At 32.1% G+C, this 23741-nt stretch overlaps 1 protein-coding gene across 1 annotated transcript in view; it reads right to left on the bottom strand.

Annotated features, from left to right (window-relative positions):
* Positions 1-17744, bottom strand: part of LOC149419690 (uncharacterized) — a 52628-nt gene extending 34884 nt beyond the window's left edge. The window contains exons 1-3 of the mRNA XM_089637521.1: positions 17739-17744; positions 12578-12818; positions 1896-2053 (exon numbers count right to left, since the gene is read on the bottom strand). Of these exons, the coding sequence (XP_089493647.1) occupies positions 1896-2053; positions 12578-12818; positions 17739-17744 (405 nt within the window). The remainder of the gene's footprint in view (positions 1-1895; positions 2054-12577; positions 12819-17738) is intronic.
* Positions 17745-23741: the final 5997 nt, after the last annotated feature.

Here is a 23741-nt window from a genome sequence, read left to right as displayed (position 1 = left end):
CCAATATAATCATCTCTTCTACCAACTTCGACCGTTCGACGCTCAAGAATACGTAAAATTGAAACATTCGAAAAAGTTAGTCGCGGCGACTAGTAGTTTTTCACTCGAAGGCGGCGCATACGAAAACGATTGATCGCTTAACTCCAGAATCGCAGGCCAGATCGAATGACTTAATTAGAACACCACACTGTAAAACTCTTTAATATGAAGTATCTGTAAAACTCACAATACCTCACGTAGACATTTTCAAATTTAACCTGAAAACAAATAAAATGCAAATCACTTTTGATAACTTTAAATACTTTTACTTCGCCAGCACTATCGGTAGTTTAATTTATTGATTTGAATAGTATAATCAAGAGAAAACTGTACTTTTTACTTGTTTAAACAATTATTTGTGTTATTTGTAATATGTTGTTTAGGTACAAATACTAAATCAATAATTTATATAATGGAATTTTATTGATTGGTATAGAACATACGAACGTTTATTGTTTATAATTTAATGTACAAATATTTGTTTCAGATATAATACCAATAAAACATTAATAATTAAAAATCTTTAACGATCTCATTATTTAAAATAATTTTGTATAGGTACTACATGCAGGTAAAATTTTGTGATTAGCATATTTTTAATCATTCCGTTAGCTATAGCGCAGGAAAATTATAAAAAGACAGGAAAATTACGTAATGATAAATAATTTAATAAAGAAGCGTTGAACGAGTACTCTTGTAAATCTGGCATTTCAAACCTTAATACTCAATTTTATTATCCGAAAGAAAGACACGATTAGATATTATTGGATTTTGGAAAATAGATTATCGAAAACACAAGCTGAACACAAATCCCTTAATTCATTTAATTAAAATATGAGTTACTTTAAGCTTCTTACCTTTTGGTTATTTGTATTTATTTTGGTAATAACATGTCTGTTCAGAAAACATTTTGTTTTAGAATTTACTCTACTGGAATACTTAACGTGAAAGGATTTCGAAAAGTATTGAACAAAAATGATTTTTTTTTAAGTAATACAATGTTAGGAACTAAGTTGACCGACAGAGAAATAAGTGTTGATTTTAAACGCGATGATACTTATACATAAAATAATAAAATACATCTAAAACAAAATAATACAGAGTGTTAAATGACGTTTTGACTTATTTTAACCAGTGATTCCTGACATTATTTGGAGTAAAAAATGAAAACAAAATTTAGGAAATCGGTGACCTTTGTCATGTTTTTTTTACATACATATTGTATTACACGAAGAAAAAAGACTATCGCTAATATATTAAAAATCTTTTCAAATTATTGATTACCCGGTTAAAATCGGGATTGCAGGCCATTACCTGATATTTTTTTAGTAAATTCATAATACATTAGAGTTTTACTAAAAGTTAATCACAAAATCTATCAATTCGTTCGTTAAGAGTCTGCAATCCCGTTCTTAACCGAATTACGAATAATTTGAAGAGATAAATTGGTAATACTCATTTCTCTCCGTTTGGTACCAGCGGGAGCTCGCATAGACACGACGATTGTCCTGACAGAAGATACTAGAACGATGACGTCACTTACGACCTCTCGCTGGGACTGGTATAGTGGCGCAACAGCAGTAAACCGTGCGAGCGTTCAAACTTTAAGAATTTACTAGGTGCCCGGGTGGGCAGCGACTACGAGATTTCTAAAAATCAAATTAATTCTGAATACTATTTTGCAAGAACCAATAGATATTTGACAGTGATTATCATGTTTTAATCGAAGGGTTAAGGTTCTCGGCCTCTAAGGTTACATAGGCATCTGTTATATAAATTAAATGTCACGTTGTTGGAGAAAGTTTATTCATTGCCAAAGCAACGAACTATACAGCAGAATTTGTAGAATCACTGACCTCCATTTGTACTATGTCCAGCATCAACTGCGTAACATCAGGGCTTGCTTTGTAAACTGTGAGGGTACAAGCGAGCCTTTCTTGTGAAGGACTCGGGAATCCAGGGTTGGTGAAGATCGAACACTTGGAGGACGTTTGTTCCCCACAGGTGTACTGAACTGAAATGAAGACATTTCTCGATTAAGTGATAGATTAGTCAATTACAGAAAGCAGTCAGAGCAAACAAATTCAAAACGCTGGGATACCGGTCCATTCCACTGATGTACTATATTTAGATGAGACACGAAGCGAAAAAACAGGTTCCGATTTTTTACCTACAGCCGATTTCAAACTCTCCCAATGCGCTAAACTAAAACTACGGAATCCGTTCTACGCGCACCGCTTATCGCGTTCTAATAGTGGAACAAGTTTTGTCAATATATTAATTGGTAGTCGGTAGCGCCTCTAATTGCATCTCTATGGTCCATGCATATAAACTAGAGTTGCTTCAGTGTCACCATAAAATCATTATTGTTACAAGTAATAAACGTGGTATAATTTTTTGTTTGAATATTTGTTTAGCTTTCACCCATAAGTTTTGTTCTTATTCATCGAATAGAGGCGTAGTTAAACTTACAACGGTCGATTAGTAAAACTATCAAAATATAATATGTATTTATTTTTCAAATTAAGTACTAGAGTGTTAACAGTAGGTTAATTACAATACCAGTATCAAACATACTAACATAACTACAGTTCCATGAAATGGACAAATTTATGAACAAATACAGCAACGGAGAGTAGATAAATATACAGATGATTATACGACATAAACAGAACATAACATAAACATAACATAAGTAGTACAGACCTGGTAATGGTAGGTAATTACAAAATTATAAAAAATAGGAACCCGTGTGCAATAATAGTGGCGTTGTTACTAAAAAAACCCGGTGTTTGCACTGAACTGGGTCCAGTGGACAAACGGGTGATTTACTGAGTTTAGTATCGCACAATGGTCGCACATAAGCCCGTCGGAATGACAAGTTGTCAAACACGTCACTCTACGCACTTTTTGTATGAAAAACATACCTTTCTGTGCTTTCGAGATGTGCACAAATTACTCTCCAGCAAAACCTAAATCTTAAGAACTTTCTTTCTATTCGCGTGTACTCAAAAATCCCTGATTATTTCAATAAAAACAATGCTTTTCGAATATAATAAAATGAGACAGGGAACGCAGAAACAGGGTAAAAGCAGCCCATTTACGTATCCATATACACATACTGGCGAGTATGTGCGCGGTGAGCAGTCTGAGCTGGTCTGAGCTCTTATGCTGAGCTCTCAACTGTTGTCGCGAGGAGGCAAGAGAAACAAAGGGCGTTCAAAATAATATAGCCGTTTCACCCTTACACATATTCTTTGAATTGCTATCTCTTTCTAACGCGTTCCGTTCATTTAGCTATGAATGATGTTATTTGTAGCCATTTCATTCATTCATACAAATTCGCTGTGGCCATTCTTTTATCCTGCGTTTCGTTATTCGATTTCAATCTTGAAACAGGAATGTGGGATATTTTTTATTAGATATATATAAACAAATACGTGGGTCTGTCTGTGAGTGATTGTTAATCTGGTTCACTGAAATCGGATTTATTTTGAATTTAAATTACATTTCCGATATTGGAACTGATCGTCTCAATAATTCAGGGAAGCGATAAAGCACAAATTTGTATTTCTTTTGCCCAAATATCTTATGGAATCTTAACAAGTAAGGTCAGATGTCCTAATTTTTCAAGAGTTTGCGCACTCTTGCGATTTCAATATATTTTGCCACAGCGAGGATAGATTCAAAAGGAAAATCCTATTGATATCTTTTATTTTTCTTTTAATACTTGTATTTAAATATCTTTTTTTGGCAAATATTATATTAGGTATTTTCCTATATGTATTAATCTAAAAAAATTAAGTGTATTAGGAATTTATACCAGACACAATCACTAACTTTGGGGGAATACTATTGATATATTTACTGACACCATTTATAGAACTAAGCGTAATCTATTCCAACAATTTGAAATGAAAGTAGTGTTGGTAATGTAATTTTAGTGATTTGTCTTATATATAGTATTGTTCTAGTTTCTGTTTTATATTACATTATTGTCAAATGTTTTAGTAATATTGTTTCATATTTGGTTTATCAGTAACGTTATATCATACTTTGAAAAATTTGTGAATAATATTTAATAGATCAGTAGGTATATTCTGTTCTTATAATCCATGTAAAAAACCAGCTGGGCATAAATCCAAATAAAATAAAATAAATCCATGCATCATATTACATCGAATCAAGTAGGTGTTTGATTCACTTGGTGGTGCCTTGTCTTCCCTACCGTTCCCTAGTTCTTCCACCATTCCCTTTTGCGTCACAATCTATTATTAAAAATTTCCACACTACATCACTGTCATTGGAATTGCTTTTCGTGTTCAACAGCTGTTATTAGCAAGTAAGTCGAAGAGCGTCTTCGCTCTTTCGCACACACTAAATAATAATAGTTAAAAATGAGACGAATGGTGCCGTGCCATTTCGTTGTGATTGTAAAAGCGCGCCAATATAGGTACACACGTACATTATTCAACGGAATTCGAATAAAATATTGCCAGATGGGTTTTTAAACTTTGACAAAGGATAAAACAGTGGTGACATGTGGTGAAAATATGAATAGTAAATTTTTTATTAAAAAAAACGTTACCGGACAGCAAAGTGCACATAATTTTTTTTACTCCAAATATGCTAAGGAATAGCTGGTTAAAGTTTGTTGGGTACGTGCCGATACACCCTGTACTATATCCTCGTGGTCTTATATTGTTTTTGCCTGTCAATTGAGCACAAAAAAGTTAAATCTCTTAGCTGTTTTCTTAAATATAAAATTGCTTTCTAACACTTTAAAGCAGCACTTTGTGTAATGAACTTTTCATATAATGGCTTTTCGCTTAGTGAAAGCAGGCTTTCTTAAAAAAAGGTACCTTTTTTGGATTAACTCAATTAAAAAAAACATTGAAAAATATAAAAATACTGCCATCGCAAGACCAAAAATAAATTGTGCTTATTGAATTGTCGTCAACTGCCTACGCAAACAAAGTAAAATTAACGAAATGGGGTAACTTTGTTTGAACTACTTTCAAAAGTATAAAGTAAAATTATTTAAAAGTATTCAACGCCATAAATCATAACTTCATATTCAACCTACCGGCGGGCGCGCGGCCGCGCTGCGTGCGGCATTCACACTTCCCAGTTGTTTGTATTTTGCGAGATGAAGGAATAGACAAAATGTCTCGGAAGGTTAATGTAATCCTATTTCATTCTATTTCCATTATCTTGTTATCACAATCGTTTTACAAAAATGAGAGGTCGCGAATTGCCGCAGTGAGTGAGGCGCGCGCCCGGTCCCGTTACTCTCGGTATTTTCAGTTTGCTTCACTCCTAATTGCACAGAGTGAGACACGCTGCCGCTTATAATAATATTATTATTTTATATTCCTGATACGCATTATTCTTATCACACATCACCTTCTACACTTTATTTTCATGTTAGTCGACCGCTTCTCGTGTCTAAAAAACTTCACAAAAATTAGATTTTTGTTCTCTTTTTATTTTTTTAAAATACATTTTTACTTATTTATTTCTGCAAGGTATGCATTTATTTATTTATGTCTATTCTTGAATACACATTTTACAAATTTTTACAGTGGTTTATATTGTAGTACAGAGAAAAAAGTACAGAAAAAAGGTATAAAAAATAAAGAACATAGGTTGATATAGGTAAAACTGTGTGTGGGTGATATTGTATGTTACGTGAACACCTCACTAGGAGAAACTGTGCTGAGGTGTTAACGTGTTTGTGATTAAGTGTGACAGGTATTTATGTGTTGTAGTAGAAAGTTATTTTTTTATTTTTTTTTTCACAGACATATATTGAAACATGAAAACACAGATATATATGTGCGTGTATGTAATTTTTGGATAATTCTTGAAGAACGTGTATAATATTTAATTTTATTTATCATATTTTGGTTGTGTTTGGTTTGGAATTATAATCTTTCGAATAAAGTGAATATCTTGATTTTTTATCCAGGCTACGATATGTTTTTTGAGAAAGTTTGTAGATGTATTTGTAGTCATTAGTTGTTTCAAAGTAATGGGCATAGTGTTAAAAAGTTTGGTTGCGTAGTATTGAAAGTGTCTTTGTCCGTGTGTGGTGTGTGTTATAAGTGAAGATGACATATTTTGCTTCTTTCATCAGCTGTCTACATGTATCAAGCACACTTTAAAAAATCATTTTGTTCGGGAAATAGTATGCTAAACATTGCCGGACATAAACCTACATTGCCACAGCGAATTATGTCGAAGATGAAGTTGAAGGATGAACAGAGAAAAACTATGAATGCATAGTGTATGTTCATATTTTTCAAATATACTATTCATTTCAATTTCATTTTAATAATGCTGTTAGAGCATCCAATGTATTTTTTTTAAAGAAAGACAAACACTCTCGGGTAACGAATAACCTGACAATATTATACCACAGAAAGCGGAAAATGTGTGTTGTGGTGGAGGAATTAGCAAGCCGAAGAATAAACCCAAACGAGATGTCAACATAGCCCGGGCCGGTTGAAAATATTTCTATTCAAGGTTGTTTTTCTTCATTACAGAAGTATTATTTCATGTTTTTATGACAATTAGCAGTATTTTATGATTCTTTAAATAAATGTGAATTATACAGAACAACTCTATTCGTCTTCAACTTTAATTTTCCACATAAACATGACAACATTATTACTTAAATACCTAATTAATTAGAATCACGATGACATCTCATTACTCACATGCATTAAAACTTTTTAGTGCATTCGTTTTATATTTTTTTTTTTTTAAACTTCCGATTTAGTTGTCCGGGTTAAGTCTTCCCCAAAGGAAAAACTTAACCCTTCCACTCACTTTTCCACAAATGATCAGCTAGTCAATCAACACTATGTAAGTGCATTATATAAGTAAAATAAATACAAAACAATACAAGAACAACAACACGTCAAATCACCAGATATCAAATGGGAAAAAAAAATTCACCGTCTCCAGATATTTTCATATCAGAGGGTTCGGCTCGGTAGAACTTCTAACAGGGCCTATAAATCCTACTGATCCCTCAACATAAATATTTAAAAAATCTTTTGTTATCCTACATGTATTCAAAATGACCGACTTTTGCATCTTTATATATAAATTTTTTGATAGATCTAATACGCCTAAATTTTTAATTAGAGAGCTAGGTATAATGCCAGTAGCCGAAATAACGAATGGTAATATTTTTATAGTCTGAGAATGCCAAATTCTTTTTATTTCATTTCCTAAATCTGTGTATTTTCTTATTTTTTCACTAACAGATTTTTGAATATTACAGGAATTTGGAATAGCAACATCAATGATATAAGTTATTTTTTTAATTTTGTCATGTAAAACTATATCGGGTCTATTATGACTAATCGCTCGGTCTGTTAGTATAGTTTTATCATAATATATTTTATAAAATTCGTTTTCTAAAAATGAATTTGGTTCGTATTCATAATATGGTACTACATTACGGCAGTCAATCAAGTTATGTTTAATTACCAAATTTTGGTGAATTATTTTTAAAACTTGATTGTGCCTAAATGTATACTCGGACGGTGCTAATATAGAACATCCCGATATAATATGTTCTATAGTTTCCGGAAAAGCCAAACATTTTCTACACAAATCATCAATTTGATTTGTATCTTTGATTATATGCTTTCTATAATTTTTAGTATTAATGACTCTATCCTGAATTGCAAGCATAAATCCTTCTATTTCTGCGCTCAACTCTCCAATACTCAACCATTTGTTTGACTTAATTTTGTCAACATACGTTTGGTTGAGATAATTGAAGTGTTTTGCGTATTATATTATTTTTTTTATATTATTATATTTAAAAAAATCTCTTCACTTTATGTGTAATTTTTTTCTTCTCATATACATAAGATTGTGTATGTTATGTTTTAACTTTTATTTTTTTCCCTTTACACACGAGTGTTAGACTCTTGTAAAGGTAAATATGTTTTAATTGTAATTTGAAATATGTACTTATTGTGATCATTTAAATAATTATCTTTTATGTTATAATAAATTAAAAAAATATATATTTTGATGAAAATATTGGACTTTAGATGTGTCATTCACCATGCGCTCCCGCCGGTAGGTTAAGTAAAAATCTATGCCTGAAGAAAAAACGGTGAAGTCTGATCTCGCGATATTATTTGTTTGGAATCTTTTATTTCAATTTTAATGTCAACAAAACTATTCTTAGTTCACATTTTCATCATGATCTTTTGAGCTTCGAAAAATCAAAATAAACGTAAAAAATAACATGTTACCTAAAATAAAGTTATTTTCATTTTTACTTGTCTATCTTCGCATTCCATTGAAGTGATGGTTAAATAAGCATAGCTTCAACACAATATCCACTGACTGCAATTTAAGGCGATGCACTACGTCGTGTAATATTTTAAATTGAGCCGCTATCAATAACAACCCTTACGTAGATGGCGAAAAGGTTTAAACTCCCGCTTAACACCATCCGCCTGTTTTGATTTATGCAAGAAAAAAACATGGCCAAAAAGTGCTTTTTATGTTATTTTGTGGAGTTTAGGCATAAATATTTAAAATTTTTTCGATCATTTTATAAATAACTTAATCTGCCATATTATACAATAAAATTATAACCGAAAATGTGTTTGTAAGTAGGAGATTTTGAACTTTAAAGCAGTTTTCATAGGCCTTATACATTATTTTTTTCTGGGCTTATAAAAAGACTTATCTATAAAATACTCGATTATTTCAAAGGCCAAAATGTATTCTACTCGCAGTATTTAATTAAAGCATCTGAAACATTTCTAGACGACCAAATTTTCAAACCAAAAACACATGATTTTGAATTACTACGTATGGCATCGCCTTAAAGTAGATTTTATTTGAATGTCGGGTTATTTCACAATCTATTAATTTGTTTAAAATAGTGTATAGTATATTTGCCGCACATTCCAGAGTGGAACGTACGCGTGTGTAATAATTGAATTCAGAATTGTATCGTCACTTGAAATTACTTTAGCCGTATTAGTGACTATAGCTGAATAGCTAGGTAATTTGTCAACTTTCTTTTCCCAATCATTGGAAGTAAACGGTGAATTTGATTGGGGATGACATAGTCTTACTGGCTCCAGATGATTAGGAGTAGTTGCAACGCATGTGCGGTATTGAGATGAAAAAAAATCGAACCACAAATTTTTTTTAGGCATTTTCTGGAAGGCTGGCCAAAAGTCATAATTTGATCTGAGAGCTTCTGACTGAGTTCAGTGTACAGAAATTGCCTGGTAGCCGTCTTGTATGACTAACTTTTGAACTGATTTGTATGAAAAGTGGTGCATTATGAAATAGAACTAGAACATAATGAACATAGAACTCTAAGTTTGTTTACAACAATCAACCATGGATAAGAGAAGCAGAGATATTCACTTTGTAAAAACATTGCGAAACGCTTTATATATTATATTTAGTAGGTACATTAAAAAAGTCAAAAATTTTCTAATAGTTTTTAGTTACTTAAAAGCCCATGAAATTAGCAAAGGTGCAGAAATGTATCTAAAATTTATTAGTATTAAAATTTATCTTTGTTGAAGAACCTTTAACAGTGTTAAAGACTAGAAAACTATTTTCCTGCTAGTCTTTTATTGAAGTACCTTTAACAGTGTTAAAGACTGGAAAACTATTTTTCTGCTAGTATTTTATTGAAGACTAAAACAACTTTTTTTTTAAACCACTAAATGATAAATGGAAATTTTTAATCAGTTAAATATTATTTGGAAATTCCTAAAACCAATAAAAATCTCGCAATGGAGATGAAAATTAATATCAAAAATAATTTTTCTTTCTATGTTAGTGAACATCGTGGCTTTGTTTCTTTAAGGAAACCTCAAGTAGACTAAGAAGCTCTGATATAAAAACAACTGATCGTCTATCTTTATTTTGATAGCAAAGTTTTTAAGATTTTCTCAAGGAGTTCTTTTGAAGTATCGGGAAAAGTAATGTTCCCTGTAGCTTATAGATATGTATGCGTGACTGCTTTAGACAGCAATACCATTTTCACCCCTTGAATGTTTCATAAAGCTATTTTTGGATAGGTGTAACGTTTACAGAAATGCTTTTTTGTACCGGTATAAAAATAATTATTTGCAACCGAATGATGTTTGACATTTTTTTTATGAAATTGTATTATATTTAAAGAGTTATAACGACAACAATATTAGTTTTTCGATTTCTCAAAAAAACATTAAGTTATGAGCCTTCAAAGAAAACAAAGGTAAAATGTATGCAATGGTTTCAAGTGACGTTACGTGATACACAAATAGGTTCAATAATTCATCATTCGCACAGCAGTGCTGCAATACCGCCGCGCACGTACGGCGATGTCACGCGCTTTTTGGCCGGTGGCAAATATCATTATTTTCCAAAAAATATTCTATTCTCAGCATGCTCTTAATTTATACGATAATTTTGAAAAAATATGAAATTTCACTGTAGAAGACAACATCAATGCGAATAAGTCGGACGTTAAAATTGTTTGAACCGTGTTTTTTTACAGAACACCTGGCAAGAGATTTTCAGAGCTGTCAAATATGATTTATTTAATATTATCATGTGTTTATATTCGCGGTTTCAATTATCCTCGGTCCATAAATAACAAAGTGTTAACATTAATTGGCAGCATAGTTGACAACTGAAGATGGATAGTACCATCGAAAATAATTGTTCATTTAAAAGAGGGATCCATTTTTTTTGCCACATTGAACTTCTAAAAACTTTTATAAGCAAGAGCAAATTAACTACCCATATATAATTTCACCATGCTTAAGTTAAATTTTTAATCATACTAATTTTTGACTTAATTTTTTTAGATTTATGTAAACGTAAATACTAAAAGTATGGTTTGTTGAATCATTTTCAGATGATTTCATCAATTCTCCATGATTTCATACAAAATAGAACGACAGGAAACTTATCGTTGCAAATAATGTTGCATCACAATATTTACGATATCTGTTCAAGTGATAATTAATAATAACAAATCAAATTATTTGTTATTGATGAAGAAGATAATACAAATTGTTGCGAAGTGAGTCAGCTAAGAGCTTCACAGATTTACTCATAGAGGGCAGTGTAAAGAGCTTTGCTTGGAAGACCGCAAGATGGAAGCTTGTAGTCAGTAGTCGTTAGGGCCAGTTAGGCTGCTTCCAGACAAACATGATGTTTGCAGATCTCATTTAGCCAGCTCCTAGTTAGGTCGACCATCGAAGTCACTGTTGTACTACGCGAAGTATTCAAAAAATCCCTGATTTAATATAAGGAACTTATTCTCTAAAATCTCCTTCCACGACGATTTGGAGAAATGTTTGTGGGAACACAACACTAATAAATCTTAACGAAACATGAAACAGAACAAGAAACAGAAAAATAAAAAAAGATAACGATCACAACTAGGAATCGAACCCACGATCTTTTGTCTTACCGGGACAGGCGTCTTAACCAACTTGACCACTGAGACCTATTTATTAAACGTATTATTATTATCTTCTTCTTCAATGATATATAACATTAATGGGTATAACCTTCGAATTGGCATTAAGTTGTTCCTGAACTTATTTGCTTTTTTTTTAATTTTATTTTTACGCCTATAAGCGTATTTATATATTTTTTAATTTTTTATATAGTTATAAAAATTACATGTTTTTATCTAGTATGAACCTTTACCAACTACTAAAAACTAATTTCTATGACATTTAGGTACACTTTAAACTACATCTAACACTTCTTTATATTATTTAGGAATAACCCATGAAAAGCACCAAGGCATTTAGCTTCTCTAACATCTCTCGACAGTTCATTGAAAATCTGAAATCCTATAAAACAGAGATTATTTTAGGCTTCAGGCAAATTTGTTTTCTGATTTGTCTTATAATAGTAGTGCAGCAGTTATCATGGAGACAATTTAGCCAATGAGTACAGATATATACAATCGATGAGTGATACATTATTTGATGTATGCTATTATAGCCTTCTTGAACAAATCTACAATTTCTTAAAAAATATTGCCAAGTACACGCAATCTAGGTACAAGCGAGCGTGTATATGCATTTTCTTTACACCATAATATACCGTCCACTTAAAAAGCACATATTTAAAGTATATATTTTATAAAATACCATAAAAATAAGTAATTATTAGAATAATTAAGTCTTGACTATAGAGTAATTTATTCACACGGTTTTAGCATTTTGCGGAATTTCAGATTTTTTCCATCCATCTTGATATCATCCTGAGATCTTTTTAGAAAGTCCCACGCTAATCAAGTTAATTGTTGCTAACTGAAGCTTAAAAATTTAGTGTCCTTTTTTAATAAAATAAAATATCTGAATATCTGAAAATTAGGCACCTTGCCAGCGCAAGAAACGCTGACATAAAACATTTTTGTCGAACTCATGGAAAAATCATATTTTCGCCTTTGAGTTAACGATATTTAATTGGCTATTCAGTCTTAGTGGCATGATTAAAATAATAATAATAAAAAACTTACACACACAGCATACCCCATAGCCATCAGCGCAATCGCCAGATTCAGTTCCAGATATAGAAGAACACTCCAATCTGTGAAGACAAGTACCCTTCAAACCACTGCTGGATAAACAGTCCACATTGTTGAAGTTAACCACTTCAAAAATACTCAAGAACCTTCCAGAGGAGACGTCAGCATCAGGAAAAACGATAGCCTTTGAAACACTTCTTCCACTTTCTGACAAATTGACATCCTTATTAGACTTCAAAGTGGAATTTCTATTACCATTATCTGGTACTTGGATATAATCTGAAAATTTTGGTTTCCTCTCTAAGACAACTGCCTCATCAACATTTCCATAGTTTTTATTTACAGGAGGTCTCGGGATCGTAGGCACTTCATAAAAATAACTTTCGTTCACCGGCGTCTGTGATTTCTCTGGTTCGAATAAATTGTCATTTTCTTTAAAGTCGCCACCAAAACTCTCCTTGTATTTCTTTGAGCCTTTTTCCACAAATTGCACGATGGCGTAACGAGAATTTAAAGATGTATTCTTCTCATTAATCTCGTTATTTACATTTACAACAAGGCTTGAATTCGGATTTTGAGACATTTTCTTGGAAAATAAATTTGCATACGAATCGTCGCCAGGTTCGAAACGTTTCGCTGTGTTTATTCTGAAAAATCGTTGCCTGTTTTTCTTTCGATTGCTTTGAAGTCTTCTGCGCGAGTTTATGTTCGAGAATTGAACATTTTGCCTGTTTGGTGGCATTGTAAAATTAGATGTTAAAAAATCGTAGTCTACCAAAGAATTGTAACCATGTTTTCCAACCATGTAAGATCTATCGATTTCGAAGAAAATGCTTGCTCTTGGGAGGCATAAACACACAAATAAAATTACCCAAAAATTACGTGAATATTTCCATGATTCAAAGGGTTCCATAATAATTAAATTAATATCTTTAAAGAGTAAGCTTTTTGATGCGTTGAATTATTGTCAAAGGTTTTAGTTTTAGTTTGTTTTCACAAGAGTTATCGATAGCGTCAGGCTTTTCCAAATCCTGGAGATAAACTTGTTCTTTAGGTAGATTCCAAAAACATAAATCACCTCGAAAACACGCTTCACTGCACTCAAGTGTCCCGTGAGAAATCTCTTTGAAGAGAGTTTGTAGTAACTTTGCCAACAGAAGCAGAGCAAATCTTATCTCTATCACTGCTCAAACAAGAATGATTGCATGAAAAGATGCACTTGTCATCGCGAAACAGTGATGCGTTCAACGTCATTATATCAATTGCTCATACGTATCAATGAGTCTACAGTTGGTTTCACAAGTTATAAAATGTGTTAAATTTTATACCGAATGAATTAAAATCAGAATTTAAAACTACATTTTTTCAAATTGTAAAAACTGTACAACTCTCCAACCTACCCGAAATCAGTAATATTTTAAGGCTTAAGGGAAGGTGATGAGGAAGAGTAAGGTAGAGGAGTACCCGACTGGAAGCATGTTTGTTTTCCCAGAAGTTATTAGGTTATTACTATATTAACTATAAATTACCATTGTAACTAATAATGTCAATATACGAGATGTTGAGAGACGTACCTCTCACCGGTCACCGGTGATTTCCTTCTCGGTTTTTATCAAAAAATGATTTTATGTATTAACACTGATCATTCAGCCAAGTAACTTATTTTTAAAATTGTTTCACGATTAACAGAACAAGTTATAACACATATAATGTTCAGAATTATTGCGAAAACTTAATAAATATCAACACATATAATCATACAAGAAGAAAATAAAGGCTACCCTCACAGAACTTATTACTATACAGGGTGTCCGGAAACTCGTAGTACAAGCGGGAAACTGGTGAATCTACATCACATTTGGAGTCGATTTTGAAGTATATTTTTTTTTGATTTGAGCTTTCGTTATCGAGTAAATCGAGTTAGAAGTTGATTTTTTTAAAATCAAATTCTTATAAATTATTACTGAAGATCAAAGTACCCAACTAATTAAAACTATTTGAAAGTAAAACAAATGAAGAAACTCGGATTTGAAGCATTTTTTTGAAATCACCCTTCATTTAATCCGGTGTAATCATAAAATATTTCTGCTCTGCAGGGTTAAAACATCTGTTGCTCAACCCTAAACACCAGAAAAAACTTTAACCCTAAAATAGCTGAAAAATATTTTTTTTTGGTTTTTTTTTTTGTGAAAATGCTCAAATCAAAAAACTTTATGTTTATTTGGGTTCCCCATGTGGTGTAGATTATCCAGTTTCCCGCTTGTACTACGAGTTTCCGGACACTGTGTATAGAGCTGTGAAGATTTTTCAAGAAATATCGACCGATATAAAAAGAGAGGAAAATGCGTTAAAATTTTGAAAAGAAGTGACAAAATGCGTGAAGTGTAATTATTAATATTTGTAATTTGTAATTTTAAATATTAGTTAGTATGAACGTATCTTACATACGATAAAAAATTATGTTAGCACATACCAAACCACAGTACATAAATATGTAATGTTTTTTTTAATATCAAAAAATACATGTTATATCTAGAAATTATACCATCAGTATTATTTTTATCAATAATCTTAGAAACTTTTTTTTTACTAATCAACAGGACAAAAAGCTACTATAGCACTGAATTCTACAACAAAATCCCACTCTCATTCGCAAATCATATCAACATTACAAGATTTAAATGTAAAATAAAAAGCTGGATAAAAAACATAGATATATTAGAAATAGAAAATATACAGACACCAAATACTGACTGAAATCGAAACTACAGAACTACTCTGAAAACACTATATTACAATTCTCTCAGAAAAAAACTATATCATATATTTATAATTAAATAGTCATTCTCAGCACAAAATATTTGTTAATAAATAAATAAAATGATTCTTTAGACTTTCTAACTAAAGCTTGAATTATTTGACTAGAAAGTAGGTTTCTCAAATTAAACTGAAATTCCACAGAAATATAATTGGCGTCATTCTGAAATTACTGTAAGCGAGTAGAATGTTTACTATCTACCTATTTCAGGCACCGTTGAACGAAAGTCTCCTTATAAAAATTTCACCTTTATAGCCCTGATATAGACCTTGAAATACAATGGAGCGAGACTATTCAACCTAGTTGGAATATATACAGGGTTTTCCAATAAGAGGTGTTATTTTGATATTCAATCGTAAAATATCAATGGTTGTTTTGTTGTCTTGTTGAAAATAAACAGTGACAGATCAATACCATCCAATTTCGGCCATAAAAATCATTAATCATCTCTCGATAGCGCAATCAATTCACCGTAACTGTTGCTCTAGTCTCATTTTCGAAAAAGTGAGGTCCAATGACTCCGCCGGACCATAAACCGCACCAAACAGTCACACGTTGAGAATAAAAAGGCTTTTTAACAATAACTCTTGGGTTTTCCGAGCTACAGATGCGACAATTTTGCTTGTTGACGAAGCCACCGAGGTGGAAATGGGCCTCATCACTCAAGATGATTTGCATTTGATTCACTCAAGTGAATTTTAATAATTTCAATGCGTTGTTAAAGCATGTATCGTTCCATTTTTATTAATGACGTAGTTTCTACTTGTCAAATGTCAAAAAATGACAGCTTCTAAAGTAAAATCTTCCGAAATAGCGGACTATTCAAAATAACACCTCTTATTGGAAAACCCTGTATATTATAATCACAACATCCGGACCAAAAACCTGACGTTCTCCGTAGTAAATAAATGTAGTAATTATTAACCATCACGTAGTTTCTCCACAGGGTAGACACAGATGAGAGGTAGATTCTCAACACGGTATAGCAACACAAGCCATGTATAATTCACGTTTGTACATGGCAGCACACAATGTCCTCTTAGGGTACGTATACATTTGCGAACCGAAACGAGAACCGTACCACGAATTGCGGGAAAAAACGAAGCAACTGCGAGCGGCGTTTCGGGCCATTTGCATTTTTTTCTTTCTCATAAATTGAGGTTCAGTTCGGCAGTTCAGCTCGCGGATGTATACGTAGAATTATGTTATTTCAATTCCTAAAATAACCCAGTGCAGGCATAAACAACTATCAACACAAAACCAATAGGATGCACGATTCGGGCAGCAAATTTGGTGGTACTATTGATATATTTACTGACTCCATTTTTAGAAATAAGCGTATTCTATACCAGCACGTTTTTGAATTTTAATAGAGTTGTTAATTTTAGTGATTTTTCTTATGTGGAGTATTGTTCTAGTTTCTGTTTTATTTTACATTACTGTTTTCTACATATTTAGTTTATCAGCTTAATGTTATTTAATGCTTTAGAAACATTGTGTATAATTTCCAATAGCTCACTAGGTATATTCTGTTCTTATAATCCGTGTAATAGCCCAGCTGGGCGTAAAATCAAATAAATAAAATAAAAGGTAATGTTACTTTTGGGGTGGCCCTGACGTCTTCTTCAATCCACTTGCCGATTAAAGTTGTTATGGTAAAAATAAATTGTATTTAAATAATTTGTGTGTGTTTCACAATCAATAATTTAAAGAAAATGTATAGTACATTATATACTATCAGTATCGCGTTGGTGAAAGACCGCCATTCAGAAATGAAAAGTTGCTTTTTTTACAGTAGCTCCACATAGGTGGCCCAGATGACCATAATTTCCCCCAGAGCTTATGGTATCTTTGGGGATGTTGTTGGTGGATCTTTAAAGAAAGGTAGGAGTAAACGTTCTGGAAAGGGAAAGGTCATTATCTGGGGGTCAGTATGTCTAGGAGTGGCGGACGTATGAATAATTCATCTCTTCCTCTACGACACAAGGCGACGGGTTGAAGTCCTGTTGTCCTGTTGGAGAGGTCAAAAGTTTTCCCTCAACTGGTGTCTCCCATTCCGGCCCGCCACGTAGCAGGTGAGCAAATGGTTCTCAGCTTGGCGGAATCCATAACCGCCTCCCAAATTGTAAATGAAATGCTTAAAATAACTAAAGCCAGGTACTTCCCTACCTTCTCAACTATATCTCCTTCCCCTCCCTCTATCTTCAGTCTCACAGCATATCCCAATTAAGGATGCCTTTCTCCCTTGGCTCCAGACGGTTGGGGGCAGTTGGGACTCCAGTGTGGCACTCACATTATCAAAAAAAAAAATAACAATATTGGAAGGTGACGTACCTTCATTGTTATTTGGAAATGCATACATACACTAACATGAAAAATTTTGAGTGGTTTTTAAATGTTATATTTCTCCATGTTAGTTAGGATACATGACTTTATCATAACGTCAGAAGAGTCTTCTTGATCTAAGTGGGAGCTATTTACCACTTAAGATCATTGATATAAGTAAATTTCCGTTAATTACATAATTAAAAAGTATAATCACAAACACATTATTTTAACGTTCGGAAGGTAAACTTGTGGGGATTAGAGATTAATCTAGATTGTCTCGCTAATTGTAAACAACGCGACCTACCTTTCTTCTTGTGAGTGACTACCTACTCTCGACGTCTAGAGCTACCTACGACAATACGTCGCGAATTGGTCTGGCACATTACGCTAACTCACTAGAAGGTTCTAGCCTATCGCCTATGCGTAATAGCAGCGCCAAAGAAAGTTCCAGTAGGACCCAGACTGAGCAAGTATCCCCGTTTTACCTGCGATCTCGCCTACCTACTGTTGCCCAAAAACTAAATAAAAGTTATGCTTAGCCTAACTTGTCTAATTTATACCTGACTTTTAAATGCACATAAAAGCAATAATCTTCATTGTGATATATTCACTACTTTTACGACTGAATTACGGTGACAATTAATCATGTCTTTCGCAGTTCATAAAGATGTCATCTCACCTCGCGGAAGTTTTCAGCTTCCGCAAGGTAAAAGCTCTAAGTTTTGTCAGAGATAAAGCAAGATTCAAGATAAAGCGTGGCTTTATTACCATGTACGTGGTGGAATTATACGTGAAGATGCAACGGAAATAATGTAACGAAATGAGTGAGATTGAAAAAGGGGCAATTATTTTAAAGGAAATAGAACCTTTCTTTAAACACGATTTACGTGATGAAAATTATTTGGAAATAATAATTCTCCTACGTACATCTATTAAGGTATATTAGAAATAATATCACACTATTTAATATTTAAATGCAAGGTAATTACTCTTTCATTTTATTGAAATATATATTTTTTTTAATAACTTTCTATTTCTCAACAGGGTAATACATAATTGAAGAAGAAGATAATGCTAATAGCGAAACGTAAAACGAAACAAGACGCAGAAAAATAAAAACGTAACGGTCGCAAATGGTAATTGAACCCAGGATCTCTGTCTAGCCGAAAAAACACTTCAACCAACAAGGACATTGAAAACTCAATATTTTTTTATTTTAAAGCAATAATTATTATCCTGAAATTAGAAAACCTGATTGGCAATCAGCAGGCTGCGGGTTCAATTTCTCGGAAGATATTTTCAATTTATATAGGATTTTTAAGTTAATAATTATTTCTTAACAATCATTATACGTCATCCTTTGCGCTATGAATAAAACGCATTGTCTCTTAAAAATTAGTTTATCATTAAAAATACTAAATTATTTACGTTGTTTTGTAGATCTCGGATATCAATTTCAAAATGAACAATACTTTCTTCAAATAATTTATTCCATTATATTTTTCCCCAGTTCAGACCCTTTTTATCTTATTTTATTTTGTGCTTGTTCGGATTCATGTATCATTTAGATCTTCTCCATCAACTATAAAATTATAATTTATTCAAATTGAATGTAAAAACATTGATTACATCAATATTTTTAACAAAAAATATCAAATTTTTCAATACCTAAGATTTTTTCATCAGAATACAAAGCATTCAAATGAATCCTTTAATTCTTAAATTAAATCCTTAAATTCCTTAAATAAACTTCTTGAAGAACATAAAAAAACTCAACAAATAATTATTGCTGGTGACATGAATATTAACATATTAAACTGCCTACCAAAAACTACGGAATTCTTAAATCTTTTTACTCACTACGGACTTAAATCTACAATAAACTCGCCAGCAAGAACTACATCACACTCCAAATCCTGCATCGATCATATATTTGTTAAAACTAGAAGAAAAACTTTTTCATCCATTATTCGCTAAACTGTCACTGACCATTTTACAACTACATTAAACATACATATTAACCAAGAACAAAGTAAAAACAAAAAAGACAACATGCAAGACAAAATAAACTTGAAGTCCCTATAATCGGATATTCACGATGAACTTTGGACTAACGTACTAAATGAAATAGACCCAAACACAGCGCTGAACACATTTATAAATACGGTTGAAACCTACATAACCAAACACACCACAAAAAATCCACAAAAGAACTACACATATAAAGAAAAAAAAATTACACCATGGATCACGAAAGGAATAGTCAACAGTATTCATAAAAGAGATGCAATGCATATGCGAGTCCACAAAAACCCGAATGATAACAAACTAATGAATGATTACTTACTTTATAGAAACCTGTGTAATAAGTTAATTAAACAAGCCAAATACAAATATTACAAAAAAGAAATAAAAATCGCCAAAAATGATCCTAAAAAAATTTGGGAAATTGTAAGAAATATTACTTATTCCACTCTGAAGAAAGATTCACATATCAAAGAACTATTAATAAACGGAGACAAAGTCTTAACAAACAATGAACCTAATAAAATAGTTAATTTTATTAACACACAATTCTCAAAAGTTGGCTCTACCTTAGCGGAAAAAATTCTTAAAAAAAACTGTACATCAGAAGACTCTTTATCCAAACTTTGCTCTTCCATACGACCAAATCACTCGTTTAATGCTTATCAAGTAAATACAAAGGAAATCTCGGATCTTATTAAATCTCTCAAACCAAATTGCGCGATGGGACCGGATAACATTTCCAATCAAATACTAATAAATCTACGAGAATACATACTTATACCGCTTCAACACATTTTCAACCAAAGTTTTAGGCTCGGAATTGTCCCTGATCACTTAAAAATAGGATGTATTACTCCAATACATAAATCGGGAGACAAAACTCTGATATTAAATTACAGACCAATCACTTTGCTAAACTCACTATCTAAACTTCTAGAAAAAGCTATGAAAAAAAGATTACTTGCGTACCTTGAAAAACACAACCTGCTCTCAAGCCGTCAATTTGGATTTCGTGCCAAAATGGGTACAGAAGATGCTTTATCAGAATTAACCAACTACCAAGTGAAAAGCATAGATGGCGGATCAAAGGTGATTGGGGTGTTCTTAGACCTAGCAAAAGCTTTCGACACCATTTCGCATAACTTACTACAACAAAAACTCAAAAATATCGGTATAACTGGTCAACCGCTAAAATGGTTTGTCAGCTACATTGAAAAGAGACAGCAAATAGTAAAAATAAATAAATACAGCAGTGACAAAGCAGATATCAGGTATGGAGTACCGCAAGGCAGCGTTTTGGGTCCCATACTATTCCTCATATATATAAATAGTCTAACTGAGATAAACCTAGGAAAAATTGAGTACAAAGTAATCAGTTATGCAGACGACACTGCAATTTTGTTCAAGGCACAATCATGGGAAAAGGTATTCAAAAACACAGAAACAGGGATGACTGTAGTAAATAAATGGCTACAAAATAATCTACTAACACTGAACATTTCAAAAACAAAATATTTAACTTTTAGCAAAACAAAGACCGGTCAGTGGTTGAGTGGGCATAGCGCTTGGGTCTCACCCGAGCGTCGCGTGTTCGATTCCTCGGCTGGCTAAGTCCTCCATCACAACACAAGCAACATTTTCGGCTTTCTGTGGTGGTAGTAGGAGATTTTCAAACATTGTTGGGTTATTCGTAACCTGGGAATGTTTGTCTTTCTTTTAAAAAAAAAAAAAAAAAAGGCTGGTCAACCACATAGCCAACCACAACTACATCTTAACCCCTGCACCAATATTTCGTCAAATAACACATGCTGTACTTGTGACAAAATTGTTTATGCAGACAATATTAAATATCTAGGTTTAACTGTTGACCATAAACTAAAATGGGATCTCCATATTAATATATTATCAAAAAAAATATGAAAATTATCATACATCTTCAAAACAATACGAAACATCATGTCATTAAATCAACTAAAAAATATATATTTCGCACTCTGTCAAAGTATTTTAACGTATGGAATATCAGTTTGGGGAGGAGCAGCAGATACTTAACTCAATTCTCTTAAAATAAATCACAAAAAAATAATTAGAATTATGTTTAAAAAAACCTTACCAACATCCGACGGAACAGCTAATGATCAAAAACAAATTACTAGACGTAAATAAACTATTCATAAGGAAGATCATTTACAAAAACTGTATCAAAACATCACATCTCCACATACCTCACTCGCAAAACACAAGAGCAAAAATTAATAAGCACTTTCAAGTTCCCCATATCAAATCAACTTTTGCAAAAAAACACGAATCTTACCTAGCACCACACATTTTCAATACCTTCCTAACACAAACAAAAACTTACGTCACCCCAAATAATTTGAATTGGCTGTTCAATAGATTTGTATTATGGCTGAATGAAAAGGAAAGAACAGATATTCAAAATATTCTAAATAAATAACATTTCATACAATTTATCACGAAATTATATAAATTTCTCACGAAATTACATAATATTCAAATAAAACAAATGCGAGAAACTGCAATTTTGCAATACTAATTATCATGTAACCGCTATATCTATATTCAATTGTCACAAAATTTAATTTTCTTTTATCTATGTTACATAGGCAATCTTCTCATGGAATGTAACTAATAAAAAAAAATAAAAAATTAAAAAAAAAAAAAAAAAAATTATGTATGTAAATATTTAATATACCACCACATAATTGTATCTTTTTGTCTTTTTACATATATATATATATATATATATATATATATATATATATATATATTTTTTTTTTTTTTAAATACATAGATTTCTTTTGGAACATATGTGATTTACCCGCCTCGGAACAGACTTTGTCTAGTGAGGCGGGTAAAAGAAAAGAAAACAATGGAAACAACCATGAAATTAAATAAACGCCCGGGTTGCCGGCACTGAAACTGAACTGAACTGAATCATTCCGAAGACGAAATAGCTGCGAAGCGTAATGTTAATTACAATTTTTTTTTAAAATAAACTGTTTTAAAAATGCAAATAATAATAATATTATAAAAAAAAGAATTTGGCATTTTAAGACTAAAAAAATATTACCATTCGTTATTTCGGATACTGGCATTATACCTAGCTCTCTCATAAAAAATTTAGGCGTATTAGATCTATCAAAACATTTATATATAAAGATGCAAAAGTCGGTCATTTTGAATACATGTAGGATAACGAAAGATTTTTTAAATATTTATGTTGAGGGATCAGTAGGATTTATAGGCCCTGTTAGAAGTTCTACCGAGCCGAACCCTCTGATATGAAAATATCTGGAGTCGGTGAATTATTTTCCCATTTGATCTCTGGTGAGTTGACGTGTTGTTCTTGTATTGTTTTGTATTTATTTTGCTTATATAATGCACTTGCATAGTGTTGATTGACTAGATGATCATTTGTGGAAAAGTGAGTGGAAGGGTTTAGTTTTTCCTATGGGGAAGATTTAACCCGGACGGAAATGAAGTTTTACATAGTTACTCTTTATAAGAATCAAATATTTTTTATAAAAATCTAATTAAAATGATAACATCTTAAACTATAGCTACGTTTGCAATAAACAAACACCTAATGCCCTTCTTGCTGAGAAAAACGTAAATAAGGCGTGTTTTAATGAGAACATTACACATTTTAGTATTTTCCTTCAAGAAAATAGTGTTTTGGAACTAGAACGATCCGTAAATCAGGAAGGAAGCTGTTTTCAAGATAAGTGTTAAGAATTAACCGACATTATCACATTTATAAAATAATGCAAAATTAATGTGGTTTTAACTGCTTTGGTAATTACCATCATTGCCAATTACACGCTAAAATCCCAGCGCTATCAAACAATTAGCATTAAACGGACATTATTATAATCATGCCTATATCTTATGAAAATCGTTTTATTACGATGATTCTAGTTAAAGCAGCAGTCAACAATATATTAAAAAAATGTTGTT

Source organism: Hesperophylax consimilis, chromosome 11, assembly GCF_061612785.1.
Source record: "Hesperophylax consimilis isolate HC1 chromosome 11, BYU_Hcon_1.0, whole genome shotgun sequence".
Taxonomy (NCBI): domain Eukaryota; kingdom Metazoa; phylum Arthropoda; class Insecta; order Trichoptera; family Limnephilidae; genus Hesperophylax; species Hesperophylax consimilis.
Note: the sequence above shows the minus strand (reverse complement) of the source record. Positions and strands in the feature narration are given on the sequence as shown.